This window comes from Argentina silus (assembly GCF_951799395.1).
Source record: "Argentina silus genome assembly, chromosome: 3".
In the NCBI taxonomy this organism is placed as follows: Eukaryota; Metazoa; Chordata; class Actinopteri; order Argentiniformes; family Argentinidae; genus Argentina; species Argentina silus.
The window spans coordinates 22,439,835-22,458,811 of NC_139657.1; the positions used below are offsets into that span (position 1 = coordinate 22,439,835).

General features: G+C 40.9%; 3 protein-coding genes across 4 annotated transcripts; all 3 read left to right on the top strand.

The window, feature by feature from the left end:
- Positions 1-148: 148 nt before the first annotated feature.
- On the top strand, positions 149-5,850 carry LOC310802515 (palmitoyltransferase ZDHHC7-like). Its single transcript, XM_083666926.1, has 8 exons — positions 149-284; positions 758-859; positions 2,026-2,328; positions 2,515-2,639; positions 2,839-2,935; positions 3,601-3,682; positions 3,801-3,931; positions 4,268-5,850. The coding sequence occupies exons 3-8, from the start codon at positions 2,032-2,034 to the stop codon at positions 4,445-4,447; spliced, it is 912 nt and encodes a 303-aa protein (XP_083523052.1). The 5' UTR covers positions 149-284; positions 758-859; positions 2,026-2,031; the 3' UTR covers positions 4,448-5,850.
- A 658-nt stretch (positions 5,851-6,508) lies between these two features.
- tmed6 (transmembrane p24 trafficking protein 6) lies at positions 6,509-11,204 on the top strand (the record flags this gene model as incomplete). The annotated part of the gene is made up of 4 exons (XM_083666524.1): positions 6,509-6,655; positions 8,020-8,146; positions 8,343-8,518; positions 10,983-11,204. 4 exons carry the CDS (start codon positions 6,509-6,511, stop codon positions 11,202-11,204), a joined length of 672 nt encoding a protein of 223 aa, XP_083522650.1.
- A 391-nt stretch (positions 11,205-11,595) lies between these two features.
- LOC310801691 (mixed lineage kinase domain-like protein) lies at positions 11,596-17,486 on the top strand. 2 transcript variants are annotated; one of them, XM_083665771.1, is made up of 11 exons: positions 11,596-11,720; positions 12,240-12,691; positions 12,859-12,930; positions 14,149-14,326; positions 14,462-14,562; positions 14,829-14,964; positions 15,199-15,283; positions 16,370-16,509; positions 16,674-16,723; positions 16,905-17,045; positions 17,238-17,486. In XM_083665771.1, the coding sequence occupies exons 2-11, from the start codon at positions 12,250-12,252 to the stop codon at positions 17,285-17,287; spliced, it is 1,395 nt and encodes a 464-aa protein (XP_083521897.1). In that variant the 5' UTR covers positions 11,596-11,720; positions 12,240-12,249; the 3' UTR covers positions 17,288-17,486. The 2 variants fall into 2 exon arrangements, with proteins under 2 accessions (XP_083521897.1, XP_083521898.1); XM_083665772.1 differs by having other exon boundaries at positions 11,642-11,720; positions 12,244-12,691.
- The last annotated feature ends 1,491 nt before the right edge of the window (positions 17,487-18,977 follow it).

An 18,977-nucleotide genomic window follows, 5' to 3' on the forward strand; every position in this document is an offset into this window, starting at 1 on the left:
CTGGTTTACATCAAACATGTATGAAGAGAAAAAAGGTGATGATAGAAATGATTTGAATATGAAATGAGTGATATTTTTTTCAAACACATCAAAGGTAATATGAAGATGAAATATATGGGAGGGGCCGAAAACGGCAGTGTACAACGGAAATGCACCTCCCTAAACATTGTTGTGTAGCTTTCAGCTAGCTGGGTGTCAATGTAGTATGGGGGTCCGTTTAATGACATGTAATTGGATGTAACGTGATAAGGGTAAGCGGGAGACAATTGGAAACTGCAGAAGCGGTAAGAATTTGGTTAAAATAATAAAATTGCCAGCTAGCTCAAACTGCACTGGGACATGCAAGGTGTGCCTAGCTAGTTAGCTGATAGCTGGCTAGCCTAGCTGGCAGGCTGACAGTGGCTAATCTTGTCCAAAAATACAATACATTTCAATCTCTCTCTGACAATAGCTACCATGTTTTGTTTTAACGTGCATGCTTATGTCAGATGTTAGCTAAGTCAAGTTGTTATTTGCATGTCAGTTCAAGCAAGCTAGCTACCGTTGCACTGTTATTAGCTCTACTGGCTAGCTAGTAGTTGTGGACAGCAATCTAACTTCCTTAGCTAGTATTAGCAACTGCGTGCTAATGTTCCTCTTTGCCACATCTAGAAATGATGTGCAAATGATGTTTTTTCTGCTTATTCATATTATCACCAGATATTAACCTTAGATGTTTTGTTGGTCCTGAACTGTCACCCTCGCTCTTCCTTTCCAGACTGTACCAGCTACACGTATGTGGCCTGGGAAGATGAGCCCTGCATGCTTCTCTAATTCGTTCTGAAGAGCAGACATGTCACTATAAACGGGAGACTGAAGAGTGAGTATGCTGTGTTGCATTCATGCTGAGCCATCACACAAGCAGCTAGTGTGTGAATAGTTGCAACAGCAACTCGAGTCTGCATCACACTCGTCGGGTTGCACACACACACAATTGAATTAAAAAACCTGCTTCAAGGTATCCCACGTGTTTGTTGTGGTGTTCTTTGTGGAAAGTTGAAATTAAGTTTAAAAAAAATAAATAATACTCACCAGAAGAGGTGTTTGATCCGTTTTTTCCTGTGGCAGTGGTGTATTCCAGGTGCCGGCTCGTGCAAGCGCACGCTTTCATCTCAAGTCGCATATCGAGGCGCGTGCTAGCATTAGCCAGACCCCTAATACACCACCGCCACAGGGAAAAACGGATCATGCAGCTCTTCTGGTGAGTATTTTTGATCTAATTACGAATTCCCACAAGAAGGAACAACACAACAAACAAGTAGGATATATCGAAACAAGTTGTTATGCAGCGATAGAGTGCGGCGGTGTGTTTTTGTCCCCCCACGATGAAATCGGAGAGGGGACTAATGGTCCGTTCCTGTGCCACACGCTTTATCTCCGACACCACAGGGACAGTGTTGACGAAACGTAGGTGAATGATGCGTCTTGCCATATACGTTGTTTAGGAGTTTCGAGGTGACGCCTATTCATCGCGTGATGGTGCGGCTAAAGTGATTGGTTGTTATCCTTAAAAACCTCATAATCGTGTGCAAAGAGGAGAGCGCACCTCACACTTCACCTTTTGGCCAATTGTCTTGTTTTAAAATAATACTGTAAAATCCTTGGAATTTAATCAAATAAACACTACAAACCAGTAACTTTCCAGCCTACCTCAAATGTGCCTTCAAATAAACATAATGCTGTAAGAAGACTGATAATTAATCAAATAAGCACTACGTTAACTTTTCAGTCCTACTATTGAATAATTGTCATCAATTCACACAAGGAGGCCTACATTATTTGTGTGGTACATGTTTATTGTTGTAATGCAGACTCAGGTTGCTGTTGCAACTGAGGCTATAGGTCTACTGGACCAGTCGTTCCAGAATTGTCATTTTGGTCTGATTATAAACTGGTTCTGCATTTGTTTTACATTTTCTCTTGTCTTTTGTGTTTTCTTATTCCCTATCTGTATCACTCTGTCCACATTGGTCTCCCCTCCTTCAGGGCAGCATGTCTTCAGGTCACCGCCTGCGAGATGTGGAGCAACACCACCCCCTGCTGGACGGGGAGGAGGTTGCAGGTACTGCAGCAGGGGAGGTGGAGCAGGTATGGTTCATCCAGGACGGATGTGGCATGGTCTGTGCTTTCATCACCTGGTTCCTTGTGCTCTATGCTGACTTTGTGGTCACCTTCGTCATGCTGCTGCCCTCCAAGAGCTTCTGGTACGCAGTGGTCAACGGGGTGGTCTTCAACTGCCTGGCTGTGCTGGCACTGACCTCTCACATACGCACTATGCTGACTGACCCGGTGAGTGAACATTCCAGGTTCATGGAGGGGGTGAGGTGAAATAGGACCTGTTAAGGGGAAGGACTGGGAAAAGGAGGACTTGGAATTAATGAGAAGCCATTATCTTTTTATTTACAAAAATAGCCATCCAAACCGGCCCCATCTCTGTCCCTCTTCCCTGAATGTGTCTATCCAATATGTGTGTAGGGAGCTGTACCCAAAGGCAATGCCACTAAGAAGTACATGGAGAGTCTGAAGCTGAAGCCTGGAGAGGTGATCTACAAGTGTCCCAAATGCTGCAGCATCAAACCAGAGAGAGCCCACCATTGCAGGTGACAAGGCCTGAGGGAATGTTTTATAGCGTGTGCTTTGATGTTCTACTTTCACGTCCTATATTCTATATATATTTTTGAGAGTTCATATGAATATTCTGTTGTTCTTGTAACTTTTGCTTAAAAGCTGGGTAGTTAGTTGGCGTTGTTTGTAGATGCTGTAATGCTGGTACCTATGCTTGGTCTCCCTCCCCTATAGTATTTGTAAGCGCTGTATCCGTAAGATGGACCACCACTGTCCCTGGGTGAACAACTGTGTTGGAGAGAACAACCAGCGCTTCTTCGTACTCTTCACAGTAAGTGCATCTAAAGTTTCACTGCAGCTCTAGTGGGCAATGGAAATATTGAATTCCCCCACTACCATTTTATAGTTTTGCGTGAAGCGTTGTATTTTTTATTTTGTATGACAGAATGAATAATGTGAGCTTTTTATTTGTGGTATCTTCTCACCTGTTATCTAAAAGCCTGGAAACCAGCCAGTCCCTGCTCACTGATTGCCATAAGGAGACCACATTGGTGGTATTATGCTTTTGAAGTCTCACCAGTGACTAGTAGAGTAGCAGGATTCTCCCCATGATTTTTGAACAGTGTGGCACTGGATTGCATTATTGAAACCCGATTTGTATTTATTAATGCCAAGATGCACAAAAATACAGCTAAAAGGCTGAATTCACTGAGGAACATCATAATGCTTTCACTTTTGCTTTCGTTTTTAACAATGTCGTTGGTGATCAAAGATCATTACTAAATATATAGTTTAATTTACCTTGTAATGTTTACAGTGTGGCACAGCGCCATTCTTACGTTCTTTGGGGAGAACCCTGGAGTAGGTTGTGGCTAGTGTAGGCTGTGGTTGTCAGAGTACTCTAGTTATAGCTTTACATATTTGTTTTGTTCAGTGAATGGTTTACCACAGGTACCAGTGTTGAGTAACAGTTAGTTCTCTCTCCTCTCTTTGCAGATGTATATAGCCTTGATTTCGACCCACGCTCTCGCCCTGAGTGGGTACCAGTTTGTAACCTGTGTCAAGGTCCAGTGGAGTGGTAAGCATCCCTCACTCATGACTGACGATGAGTCATACAAACGCACTACGCCCTGCCTTATCCAGCTCCATTGACTAAAGAAAGATCAATGATCTGTATCGTGTTTCCTCTGCTCCAGAGTGCAGTGACTTCTCCCCCCCAGTGACGGTGATGCTGATGATCTTCCTCTGCCTGGAGGGCCTCCTCTTCCTCACCTTCACGGCTGTCATGTTTGGCACTCAGGTCCACTCCATCTGCAACGACGAGACGGTGAGGATGAGGAACCCCACCTGTGTTTCACTGAGCCACACAGAAATGACGCCTATTTGATCATGTCAAACAATTTACAGATACAAATGTCTCCATCCCATATAAAATGGATATTATTCTCTATTCCACATTATAGATAATTGTTTCCATGCTATTCATTCCTACTCATGCAGGCTATGATTTGGCAAGCTGAGGTGCTAACAATAAGTATACAAAGAACAACGAGAAATTAAGCATTTTATTTAAGGTGTCTACACAACGCACATCGCATCAAGCTATCTAAATCCATGTAGTGTATGTGAATTGCTTTTCATTCCTGTAAAATGTGTGCCACAGGAGATCGAACGTCTGAAAAACGAGAAGCCCACATGGGAAAGGCATGTGCACTGGGAGGGCATGAGAAGTGTGTTTGGAGGCCAGCCGTCACTGCTGTGGATCAACCCCTTCGCCGGCCTCAGACTACGACGACTGCTCATGAAACGCTCCCGGAAGGGTGGCACAGAGTTCTCTGTCTGACCCTCACATCAGCAGCTGGAGCTGGCTCACTGTGACTGTGGCTGTGTCCCAATTCTCTGCCTTTTCCCTGAAATGTGCACTCCACCACATGAATTTAAAAGCATAGGATTGGTTTAAGCATGGGCGTCCACCACTTCTCTTATACAAGTGTGTACTTGAGGAAGAGGGCAGAGAATTAGGATGCTGAAAACCTCTGGAACCTGGGGTGCTGGGGCTGCCTCTGACAGCAGTGCACAATCAAGGCCTATCAAACTGCATGGACAGTGGTGCTTTCGGATGTCACATCATTGTAGTTGAAATGGAGTATGAATCAAAGGTATTGAATACAAATCTGTTTTAGATCAATTTAATCGACTGTACCATAGTCTTAAATCAGATTGGAACACTACAAAGAAGACGTTTTAAGCAGATTGTCTGAAAGGCAACCAACCAGGGAAGAAGGAGAATCCACTTCATCTCAGAGAACTGTTAATTTATTGACATTTTAAAGACACTTGTTGTTTCTGCTCTTCTCACTCTAGGGGTGTGAGTATATGGTACCTGGAGGTATCTTCACCTCAGGAAAAACAGAAATGATTAGTTAACCACTACCACTGTATGTCGATACAATTGTTTTTATGAATATATTGCTGGAGGATTGTGTTGTTTTTATATCAATGTCAGTGCACCAACTTGCAACTTAATTTAATTTTTTAACCTCAAACTGATGTGTATACCTTGTATAGGCAGTAGATGAGTGAGGATGGGGTGAGAGATTTTTAAGTAACTAATTACAGGTTACCAGTAAGATGGTAGACAAATATTAGAATCAGCTATTTTGATCCTGCAGGAGGCAATCATATCAACTCTTAGTTTCGTGTCTGACAGGCTTGCTGTTAATGAGCCAATTGAAACAGTGAAGCTAGTTTTATTAGCCAGTTCACAGTTCTGAATATGTTGAAATGGCATGTTTGGGAGTATGATCTCAGCACAAATCAATAATCAAATGTCTACAAGGGTGCTGTATGATATTTACTTTATCAACACCGAACAAATACAGTATTGTAACCCCAAGAGAGTTCATAAAAATGTTATTCATGTGCATGTGCTTTCCTCACAAGTATTCCATGCTACACTCTCCCTATGTATACAGGGGACTTGTCTATCATGCTGATTGTAAGATGTATTATATATACAACCTCCAATTTATCATGATCATTTTTATCTTTTTTCCCTTGAAATATAAATGTTTTGGGGATACAATGTAGACTGGTTGAGTCTTCAAGGAATGTATCAGGAATGGGCTGATTTTAAGATTATTTTATGAGATTACACCGTATGTTCTGTACTTTGTTGTTTTGAAACCTTTCATGCTGTTTTACAAGCATTTATTGGATACCCATTAAATGAACTTCATTTCTACCTCTCCAAAATTATTATCTCTTTGTAGATATTATTCTCGCGTAAGGTAATCCCACACCAGGAAATGACATGCTATTGGAGTACAGTTACATTAGACACTGCCCCTGGTGAAAAACGTATTGCTTCTTTATCAGTGACCTAACATAATTGGATAAGAATGATTTCTTAGAAGGTCCCCTTTTATATTCTGCTGACCAATCATGTCCCACCAAATAAGTGATGACATCAGAGGGAGGAAGGAAAAAATGCATATGAAAAGTATTCTAAAGGGTGGTGTCCCAATAGCCTCTTCTCTATTCCACGCATTCTCCTTCTCAAAATGCATTGGAGGAGATGATCCAAGGTTCCTCCCCTTAGATATTGTCCTCCAATGCTTTTTGAGAAGGAAAGAGGATGGCTATTGGGACACAACAAGGGCCAGGGACTGACACCACCTGTGAAGAGACCTGTTTTTTCTCACCGCACCACCAAGGGTAGGAGATATTAGTACAGCATGTTGTGGTTAATCATTTCCTGTCCCACGACAAGATCACCCTGGTAGTAGGTAGCTACACTTCTGTGTTTATATAAAAAGTGCTCTCTTGAAGAAGCCAGGCCATGTTGTATGGAATATCCTACATTGTGCTCTTGGTCCTTTTTGGGCAGTGTTGGGGGGATCCTATGGCAGACCCCCATCCTGACCTGTCAGACCAGGTCCTGTTCTGGGGGGCTGACCAGTATGACTTTGCCATTGTGTTGCCTGCGTCAGCACTGGAGTGCTTCTGGCACTTTGCACACCATGGAGAACGCTTCTACTTGAACTATATGGTAAGAAATGTTTTTCCACGATTTGGTAGAAGCAGAACATTAAATTTTGTGTCACGTGATATTTAGTTGTCTTTATTTTTTTATTTCTATCTTTAGTCTCTGCATTATCATTTGATTTGAGTCTATAATCTGTATACAGATAAGTTATAGATAATTTATTATTATACTTATAATTTATTATTATACTTATTATAAATAAGTTATTTCTTCAGGACCTTGCAGTGAAATCCATTGTAATTCTCAGAGGTAGTCTACAGAGCACAGCATATGGTTCGAACATGGTTCAAATCACAGTAAATGTTCTCCAGTCACTCATAAGTGCATTGTTAATAAGAGAGGTTATACCAAATGCATCTCACCTCAATTCCTTAAAGAGAAGGATTTTAGAATCAACTGTTTTCTTGTTTACGGTCTATTTACTGTGTCTCCTTCTGTCTGTCTGTCTCTAGCCCTTTCTCAATTCTTAGGAACACTCTCCTCGTGTCCTCTCCTCTGTCCTTCACTCATGTCCTACTGAAAATGCATTGTAGGAGAAGATCTATGTTCCTCCACTTACATATTCTCCTCCAATGCTTTTTGAGGTTGAAGCGAGTGGAGGACAGAGGATAAATATACACTCACCAAACACTTTATTAGGAACACCGGTACACCTTCTCATGGTGGAGGTGGTGTAATGGTGTGGGGAATGTTTTCTTGGCACACTTTGGGCCCGTTAATACCAATCAATCATCGCTTGAATGCCACAGCCTATTTGAGTATTGTTGCTGACCATGTGCATCCCTTCATGGCCACAACTTACCCATCCAGCATGATGATGTACCATGTCACAAAGCAAAAGTCATCTCAAACTGGTTTCATGAACATGACAATGAGTTCAGTGTTCTTCAGTGGCCTTCCCAGTCACCGGATCTGAATCCAATAGAACATCTTTGGGATGTGGTAGAACAGAAGATTCACAGCTTGAAAGTGCACCTGAAAAATCTGCAGGAATTGTGTGATGCAATCATGTCATCATGGACCAGAATCTCAAAGGAATGGTTCCAACATCTTGTGGAATCAATGCCACAAAGAATTGAGGCTGTTTTGAGAGCAAAGGGAGGCCCTACCCAGTATTAGTATAGTCCTATATCCTAATAAAGTGCTCAGTGAGTGCATATATGCCATTTAGCTGACGCTTTTATCCAAAGCAAATTACATTGCAGTGAGTGCATACATTTTTCAGTATATATGGTCCCAGCAGGAATTGAACCCCCAACCTAAGCATTGTTAGCGCCATGCTCTACTAACTGAGCAACAGAGGAACACTCAATTGTTAGGAGTCATGTTCCTAACAATTGAGAAAAGGCTTATGTCTCTGTCTCTAGGTCCAGTGGGTGACGGGTGTTGGCAATGACAGACACCTGACAGTCACAGTCAATGCTCCTAACAGCATGCTGGTATCTACTGCTGATGACGCTACAGGTCAAATCACCTTTAAAGCTAAGGAGACAGGTACATTGTTCCTCTGTGTACACACACACACACACACACACACACACACACACACACACACACACACACACACACACATGCACACAGAGTGCAGGACAGATTAATAAACATATGCTCTTCTACCTCACTTGGTCATTTCTTTTTATATGTATGAGCTAAATATTGAATTTGATGTTTGGTTTCTTCTTAAATGTAGGTTTCTATCAAATGTGCTTCAGCAACTTCCACAACCACTTTGGCAGCATGCAGATCTTCCTCAACTTTGGGGTGTACTATGATAGCTCAGAAGAGGCTCAGAAACAGAAGGAGGAAGTGCAAAAGAAGAAGGAGGAAGTCAGCAAAGACTTAAACAACACCCTGTCCACCATAGAGGTACCGTATGAGATGACTTGTGCTTTACTACATGTCTTTGTCACTTTACACTAAGGTGTCATGAATGAATATGAAATAATGCTGTTAACACTCTCATCATTAATCAATGTTTATTACAGCTTTGGTCTGTTAAACCATGGATTGAATAATTATGTTTCTTGAATACAATAAATGCTTTGATATTAATTCATTATTAATTATTTTCTCAAGTCATTTTAATTAAACATTTATGAAACAAGGTGTAAGCCTGTTAGATGATATTTCACAATCACTTTCATTACATTTTCAGGAGACTTCCCACAGGGTGGAAGGCTATATCTTCCACATATTTCGATACTACAACTATAGCCGCATGCGGAGAGGTGTGGACTACTACCTCCTCCTCTCCAACTCCACCTATGTGACCTGTTGGTCTGCAGCCCTGTGTGTGGTCATCATCTTGGCGGGCTACCTCCAGCTCTTCTTCCTCAAAAGGCTCTTCAACACCAAGACCACCACAGAGGCAAACAAACCCCGCTGCTAAGGGACTTCAATCAGATTCAAGTTCCTTTATTTTATCAAGTTTCTTTATTCATTATCCAGAGCTCTCATACTTACTGTTTTTGGGCTAAAAGTCTGTTAAAATTGAATAAAATCTCATAGTTTTGATTTGTGTCTTTCATTTCATCATATTTATTTGATTTAGATATTTGTCATTGTCTCTGTGTTTGGGATGGTGATCCGCACACCACTAAGGAACGCTGCTATTGTATAGTTCTTGAGTCATAAGAGAGGGTAGTATCAGAAGTAGTTAATTATTCTCCTGGGCTTTGTATCTTATAATCAGCACAACAGAACAGCAGCTACCTCTACCCCCCTCACAGTGTGTGTATATGAATGTAGACCATGCAAGCTGAACTGTGGTACGCTATAGCCATACTCCTTACGGGACATTGGGTCAGGGGACAAAAGACAGAGCCCAACTTAAGTTTGGAGGATCACAACTTCTTCAGGGGGTCAATATGATCAATATGACTTTGCCATCGTAGTGCCCGCTTCTGGGCTGGAGTGCTTCTGGCATTTTGCACACCAGAGTGGAAACATGTACCTCACCTACATGGTAAGTGCACATACATGAAACATTAGTATTTTCCAGGGAGCAGTAACCCTGCCAAATCATGTACTTTATAAAGATAAATATTTGTCAGAAGAGCACATTAACAAATTGTTTAAAATAGGCCTGTAAAGATTAATAGAATAATGAATCAGATTAATCAACTAATGCTTTAGCTGACAACTAAAACATTTCTATACATCAGCCCAAGGACAAGAAGTTAAAGCAAGTGTGAGAAGCTAAGTAACCAAGAGTATTGTACCAAGGAGGCAATTAGCACTCTTTGTCTTAAATGGGAATGGCAATTCGCACCTTTTATGTGGTGCATTGTTAACTTTTAAAGGGCCGTTCTACTCCCCCACTTCCCTTCTACTCCCCCACTCATTGTTTATGTAACACTTTGGGGTTCTTGTCTAAAAATCGCTAAAATAAAATCGATAACCACCTAAATTGCAAAGTAAGTAAAAAAAGGCAGTCCTTTCACATTTCCACATCAGATTAATTTGGAGATTAGTCAACTAATACAAAATGTTGGTACATTTTTTATCAACAAATGTTTTTAATCAACTGGCAGCCTTAGTTTAAATAATACAGTGCTTTTGTGACTGACCTACAGTGTTGACTCTCCTTGGACTTATCAGCTAGAGATTATGGGAGATACAATTCTACACTTAATCTTCTTATCTTTGGCTAACCATTAGGAATGCAGAACAAAAATAACTTGCAAGCATGTCTTGAAATAAAGTCCCACTTTTTAGTTTGAATAAAAGACAACATCATACAGAGAATAGCACATTATACTTTGGCTGTGCCAATGTTCTGTGTGTGCAGGGCCAGTGGGTGACAGGGATTGCCAAAGACCACCACCTTTTCGTCACTGTCATCTCCCCAGACGGGATCCTCATGGCCTCAACAGACAATGCCATTGGTCAAATCAACTTCCAAACTAAGGTGACCGGTATGGAGTGCCATTTTATTTCCATTATATCATCTGATATTTCATCTCAAGCATTTATGTCACCCTATCAGTGACATCCGTATTAGTTCTCATGAACATTTCTGATTCATAGGCTTTTATCAGATGTGCCTGGGTAACTATAACAACCAGTTTGGAGGCATGAGAGTCTTCCTCAATTTTGGTGTGTACTATGAAGGCTTTGAGGAGGCCCGAAGAGGGGTTGAGGAAGGAGAAAAAGTCCTAAATAGCACCCTGTCCAATATCGAGGTTTGTATTGGCCAAAAATACATTTGGGTTTCGGAATCTCCTGTCAAAATGATAATTTGACAAATATTGTTCAGTTTCATTGATGATAATTGTTGATAATGTCAAGTTTGTTCTAAAAAGTACACAATCTACCATGTCTTGTCTAGGAGAGTGCTAACAAGATACAAGCTCACATATTCCACATATGGCGCTTCTACAACTATGCTCGAATGCGGAGAGGTGCAGACCATTACCACCTCCTCTCCAACTTCAGCTACGTGACCTGGTGGTCTGCAGCCCAGAGTGTGGTCATCATTATGACCGGCTACCTGCAGCTCTTCTTCCTAAAGAGGCTCTTTTACACAGACCCCCAGAGACCCCGCTGCTGAGCCTTTGGGGCAGCCTTAGAGTGTATAAACTGATGTCACCTTGTCTTACTAGAAGGATGTATAGACTGTATGCAGGATGTTATGGATTTATCTATTGTACAGTCAGTCATGAAATAAAGATTGTTTCAGAATAGTGACTGATCTGTCATGAGTTTCTTTTCCTTCTCAGTGATTTGTTGTGGTATATTGTGGTATATTCTATTGATTGAGCTATTAATGATATGATGACAATTAATGGCAATTCCTCCTTGGAATATACTATGTGGCATGCCAGATCACATCACTGCAAGCATTTATTGGTACTACTGAAGAAAGTAAAGCTATCTATTCTATCTCAGATAACGTAGCATGAGGTAAGTAAAGGAAGTTACGAGCTACTCTGGGCTGGACAGTGTAAGAAGAGGGAGGAGTTTTAATGTGTTGAGTGCAGATTCTAGAAGGTTCCCTACTAGTTTCAGTTTTCCTTATAGTAGAACCTCGGCAAACAAGAACAACCAACACTAACAATCAATCAAGGTACAGTTTATTTGAAACATTGCTGTAATAGTTTAGTTAGGCTGAAAGAGGCAGCAAAAGGCACTATACAAGTATAGTGACAGTTGTATACTTCCTATTTTTAAGAACAATGCACTCAGCTCAAACCATTCACTGAGTTCACTACGTTATGTATGAGGGGTGTATTGTGATAATGTTGATGTATAGATATGTTGTTCTATTTCGTTAACTTGTTAACTGTTTGTTGCCATTATTCAACCACTTACTACATTACTTTGCATAACTCTCTTACTTTTGGTTTAACACCAGTAGCAAGTGCATGAAATCTACACTGAATATTACATCTAGTGTTTTTATATTGCAACGTGCAGAGTCCAACCCACTGTGTTGTTCATGTAATACCGTTTTTTCCTCTGTGTTGTTGTGTAATAATTGTTCTTCTGTTCTCTTCTCTTCTCGCCTCTCCTTCCTTCTCTTCTCTCATTTTCTCTTCTTCTCCTTTCCTTTCCTCTCTTCTCCTCTCCTCTCCTCTCTCTCCAGCCAGCCAGCCATGGAGGTTATAGAGTCCATCTTCACCATATCAAAGGACCTCTATTCTCTGTGTAAGGCAGCAAAGGCCAATAAGAAGAGCTGTGAGAATTTGGCCAATCGAGTAAGTAATCTTGAAATGATTGTGACGGCACTTAAGGAGAAGGGAAATCCTGAGCTAGCAAAGAACTTCCTCAGCGAACTCAGTGTGACCCTTGAATGCGCCGTGAAGGTGGTGAGGAGATATGCTTCACGCAACTTCTGGAGAGGCATGTTGAAGGCCCATGACATAGGACAGGAGTTTGAAAGTTTGAATAACCGCCTGAGCCAAGCGGGTCAGGGGCTCCAGCTCGCCCTGCAGGTTGACGGAATAGAGATGAAGCCAGATGTGCTTCAGGAGGTGAAGGGATGTCCAGAACAGGATCGGGTAGACAGAGAGAGCGATATCCATGAGCTGATCAAATGTAAGCGACAACTCTTCCTCACAGTTCCAATGGGCCCTTACTAATGAGTTCCTACTCAACCATTACATGTCTGACACATCAAATATGTAGGCTAAACACTTCAATATGACCAGCATAAGCATTCTCTCACAACATTGTCAGACAATTGTTTGTGCTCTATCCCATAGTGCTAAAAGGAAAGTTGTGCCTCAAGAACACCCAAGAAGACATGAAAGACATGAAAGACTTATTGAAACTCTGTGAGTAGACGTGGAATGTCAGTGGCTGGGGCTGGGGACATATCTGGTTAGTCAAAAGCTCATCTGTCAAACCTGTTGAAAGAAACCTGCTGCATCCCCAATCCCCCTCCCCCTTTCCCTGAGGTGTGCACTTCACTCCCCTGCATGGATTTAAAAGCATATGATTGGTTACATACGCGAACATATCAACCCTATGCTTTTAAAGGATCATGCACAAATTAACACTTCAGGCAATAGGGTGTAGAATTGGAAAGAAGGACTACCCATCAAACACAGCCACGTTGTGGCAACATAGTGTGAACCTACTTCTTTAGGTAGATTCCTTGTGCATACCTGTACAACCTGGTACATACCAATGAAATCCTTTTAAGGGTCGCAACAACGTATGTAAGCAGCCTTTATCCTACCTGGAGACGACTGATGGGCAACCTTGTTAGGGGACGTACCCAGTACGAAGTGGCAACGATTATTTATTTGTTTGCCTACCAGGTAACAACTAGGACTAGGTTTTACGTTGCCACAGCCGACTATTAAGAGAACTTATTTAACTTATTCTCTAGCCAAATAACAATTGTAAATGGAGCTCAATTCATGAACGATCACAAAACCTTTGTCTGTCATTGAGTCATAGTTGTATGCCATCACCCACACTGACATGTAATAATAATGGTAAAAAGTTGACAATGTAAGACTTCCAAATGTAGTAGTGTTTGTGGGAACAATAGCATAGTGTAACAAAAAACTCTATATAACGTTGGTAAATGTTTGCTTGTAGCCTAACAGATGGGAAGAACAGAATAATTAGATATGTATTTGAAAATAGTTAATTTTTCAGACCTGACCATTCTGTTAACCCATTTTGCCACACCCTCTTCTATGTGAGATCTGACACTTGCACCCCATCAGTGAATGCCCTGTGAGTCGGGAAGCTACCTTGTCACAACTAGCGCGCAGTTAGCGCAATTTGGATCAGCTTGATTCCGGTGTGTGATTTAGCATTACAAGTTGTCATGCTGTTGTGTTGGCACCAGGATGGCACCAACCGGATACCACCATAACGTTACGTTAACAGAAGGTGGTCATTAGGTAATGTTGACACCAACTTCGCCATAACCTCACCACAAGGTTGCAGTTATGTACTGTGTTTGCTGGATAGTCCATAATCTCTAAACTATGAGTTTCATCTTATTGAATTTGATGTGTTGATCCCATTGGCAGTGGACAAGCCCAACATTTTTCTTCAAGCCATCCGAGAGATCAAGCCAGAGGAGTTGAGTTATGACCTGCCCAAAAAGCCTATCATGAACTCTGCCAACTCAGAGATGTTCAAAGGAGAGTACAACAAATCCCCTGTGGCCATCAAAAGATACGCCTGCACAATGGACATTAAACCAAGGTAGGTAGTGTAGCACACAACACCTATTGAGGTCTTGTAATATCAAGTTAATCATGATAGTAAACTCCTCATCCAGGAACATTGAAAATCAGAACTTAAATGAGAATTAACAATGGTATTCCTCCCACAAAAAAGTGTAATGAGAAATACCTTCATAAAGGAGGTGGCAACTATGAGACGCTTTGAATCACAAAACATCCTGCGAATGTTTGGGATCTGTATCCAGGGTGAGGATGGTGAGTACAGTACATAAACTTTGAGAAATAGCTGTAGAACAAATAAGAAACGTTTTCAAATCACACCATATTGTGTGTGTGTGTGTGTGTGTGTGTGTGTGTGTGTGTGTGTGTGTGTGTGTGTGTGTGTGTGCGTGCGTGCGTGTGTGCGTGTGTGTGTGCAAGTGTTCGTGCGTGCGTGTGTCAGTGTTAGCGTGTTAATGTTTGTGCGTGTGTGTGCGTGTGCCTAACAGTAATTGCTTTTTGCCACCCTTGTTATCATGTAGGACCCAATCAAAACTACCTCATCATCATGGAGTATTGTGAGAGGGGCAGTCTGAGAGAGGTTCTGGATTCCCGCCCTGACCTAAACTGGAACAGAAAGACTTGCATGAGTCTGGGAGCAGCCCATGGCCTTTACAGGTATCACATCTCTAGCAAAATCTCTATTGATATCAAGGCACAATCTAAGATCTGGATTATTACATAGATTTTTTGTAATCTATATGTTCCTTCATCTGCATACTAAAACTCCTCTGCTCAGTTCTATCCACAAATACTAGATATTTACAGTGTTGGTCACAGGATGTAGGCTATAGCACCCTATTCACAGTGATCGAGTTTGTTATGACAGTTTTGATTGCACCCTTTCTTTAGATTACACCAGACTGAGGAGAAGTTCAGTGTACACGGATGCATGAACAGCAGCATGTTCCTGGTCACTGAGTCGTACACAGTCAAGGTAAAAGGTCCTGAAGGCTTGCTGGAGAAGGTCAATAATTAAGAAAGATCAGGCGGTAGATCTTCAGAGTAAAAGATCATGTTTTTATTGATAAAACAGGTGCAAAAGCAGCAGACAAGACAGGCGCCTGGGAGAAAGTTCTGGTACAGTGATCACCCGTTTCTCAAAGACTAATTCCTTGGTTTTGGGTTCCTTGTTTTGTGGGGAACATGGAGATATGTCATTTTTATTTTTATTCCGCCAGGAACCCTGTTTTTTTTCCGCCTCAAACAGCGCCACCAGACAGCAAATCCGCTGAATATTTCCCAAGCCACACTCATCAGTCCGCTATCCACGTAGTACTTAGTTCTACGTCAGATCTGGCTTTGCCCTGATTGGCTTTATTCATGAGTGGGATCACAATTCAACATATCATAACAGCTGGAGTGTAGAGTTTCAATTAACTAGTACAACCATATTTGGCCATATTTCCAGGTGATGACCTCAACTAGAAAAGGAAGTTCCTGAAGAATATTTGTGGGAAAAGTCTTATTTTGGTAGTTGATCAAGGTAAAAGATGCTTTGTGGAATGGGTCGCAGATTTCAGGCAGTTATTGCATGCAAAAGATTGTTGACCAAATACTAAATATGAGTACTTTATTTGGACATTATATATTGGGGGGTTTTTCCCAGTACTTTTGGAGCCCTGAAATAGTAGTAGTAATAATAGGAGTATGTTTAAAAATGTTTGTACTTTCTAAATGGTGAACCCAATCTGAAAAAACCCATTGAATTAAATCTGAGAATTAAATCTGAGAATCTCTACTTTGACCCCATAGTAATTGTTTCACTTCAAACCCAAACTATTGGGAGTATAGAGCTAAAGGAAGACATGCATCCTCTTTCCAATACTTATGGAGGTCACTGTATCAGTAGATGTCAAAGAAGAGATGTGCCTGGTGAGATGGCTCTTGAAGATGCACTATTGTATTGATCACAGTGTGGTAACCACATATATCATGATAGTGTTATTAGCTATAATTCTGTGATGGTAACATCTCCAAATGTACTCTGTGTTCTTTGCTTTGTTGTGCTGTGTCTGGTCAGCTGGGTGGTTTTGAACTGGCGAAAACGGAGACCTCTTTGAGGAGGACTACAGTCAGAAAGAACAACTCCTTATGCTACAGCTCACCTCAGCAGCTTGAGAACATCAACCACCCGTATGACAAGGCCTGTGAGATGTACAGGTCAGCTTCCAGTCACACACAACAGCATCCTCTCTCAATAACTACAAATAATGTGAAATCTCAAAAGAAACCTACTATGTTGTTATTGAACTTGAAATTGCTATTGGTCCAGTGTACGTATATGGTCTACCTATAGTTCACTGTTTGAAATATGTTCTTTGCAGTTTTGGCATCGTCCTGTGGGAGATTGCAACCTTCAAGCGTCCATTCAAAGGTTTGTATCAACTTCATCAATGAAAGTGCTATGTATAACACTTTTATATTACAATTATATTTCAGAAAATGTATGAATCATATGTTGGAGTGAACTCTCCTTCAGAATCTATGCTTGCCCCCCAGTACCTTGTCATTTGTCATCCCATCTTTGTTCTCTATCAACTTCTCAACATCAACAGACTGCTCAAATAAAGACATCTTTAGAATAGTGTGTACGGAGAAAGTTGCAGAGCCTCTTCCTGGAGACTGCCCTAAACAGCTTGGAGACCTGATCAATGCCTGCCGCTCCTATGACAGCTTTTACAGGCCAAATGCAGGAGGTAGGAATGACATGAATATTGCTGCTTGGAATTGCTAAAACAAATATACTTTGATTCCATTATCCTCTCCTCTCACTCAGTCTTGTTACAGTACCTCTTTCCTCCTCTCATCTAGTGATGGTGATTGTCAATATAGGTGTGTTATCATGTCCAGTAGAACAAAGTGAGTATTTACGTTTTTCTGTGCCACAGTGTTGGTGGACAAGCTACGCATGGCAGCAGGGCAACTGACAACGGACTAACACAGAAGGTCTTCCCAGTTCTTTGAAATATGGCGAGACCCAGAGGAGCAAAACCAAAAGAGAGGATCAAGATTGTTTTTATACCATTACATAAATACAACTATGCTGATAAACAAATTGTAATCCTGCATTATTTTCTCACTTGATTTTAAAACTCATTAAACAAAACTCATTAAAACTCATTAATTTTGAAAGAAAATGATGATCCTTATCCATACCCATAGAGACTGTGAATCATGAGCATCTCAGAAGTTTGCGTATCATCCTCAATGTATTGTGCACTTGCCTGTGACCACAAAAGGCACACATGGCTTTTCAAAGTGCAACAAATCTACAAACTTTCTGGGTAGTTGCCAAACATTGTATAGCAACCATGTGAGTCTATCCTGATGCAGTATGTGCACTCTACAATTTTTGGACACTTGAATGGGACGTGTGAAAACTAAACTACAACATTCATAGAATCACAAAAAAGTTATTGTTTATATTAAATTATGTTGTTTTGGTTATAAAAAAAAACATTTAGATACGTTCTAGGAATGGATTGAGAGATAAACAATTCAACGTTTTGGAGATGTTTTGCTTGTCTGCTTCAATTGAAGCATTCATTGAAATATGTGGAATGTTCACTTCTTAGCTAACAGCCCTCTATTACCGGGCAACCCCTATTATCGGCCATGCCGACGACCAGCTGTTTTCGTTGCCTTTAGCGCTCATTTGAACGACCAGAAAAATAACAAGTTCCCTCCTCCACTGATCCCTACCAAATATCATAACAATTAATCTACATTTAGCTTAGTTGTGATACTATAAAAATACATCATATCTTTAAGCGATGTTCGATCTGCTGTGAAAATTCGACATTCGCGACAACCCGGACAATTTTAGTACCTGATGGCTTTACTATCTGAAATATCACTAATGGCAGAGTTAATTCAGATAACATTGATGCTAAAGGCCTATAGGACTTCCTAGCTTAGCAACTAGCAGGAAAATTGATAGTTGCAACTAACCCGGGTCACGAAACCACAAAATGTTATCAAACAGCTATGTCCACACGATGGCGCTGTTTCACAGGCAACAAAAGTTCAGAAACAAGCAATTTTAAAGAACAAGTGTACATGTTGTTCCCCAACCCTCTATAAAAAGAGTGATGGAATGAAGCCTGTAAATGAAGCAAGATGTTTATTCCTACGGACATTACTCTTCAATAGCTCTTAAACCCATTGTGACATGCCTATGGCAAGTTCTTCCAACATTGATGTTCATCAGGGAATACTCAAAGCAATTATTATATTCACAGGAGCAGTGAGCTAGTTTCTTTGTTTGGCCCATAGACTTATTAGGCCACACATTATGGTGCTTCTCTAAACAGCCACAGAGTTGTGAACTCATGTCACCGCTGTCATTACAGCATTACTGTTGTACAGAAATGATTGATTAATTGATTTAAGGAAAAGAACAACAATAAATATGTTACACTGGAAATTACTGACTCTCATTCTAAGAGTGAACATTAACAATTAAAGGTATAGTTAATTAAAAATACAAAAATACATAGTCTCCTACTTAGGTCCATCTTGGCTGTTATCAAATGACTCAGACAGTTTCTAAGTGCATTTTTGGTTTATTGAGTTATTTTCAACAGCCTACTAGCATTGGTCTTCTTTGAACAAAAATGCATTAAGCA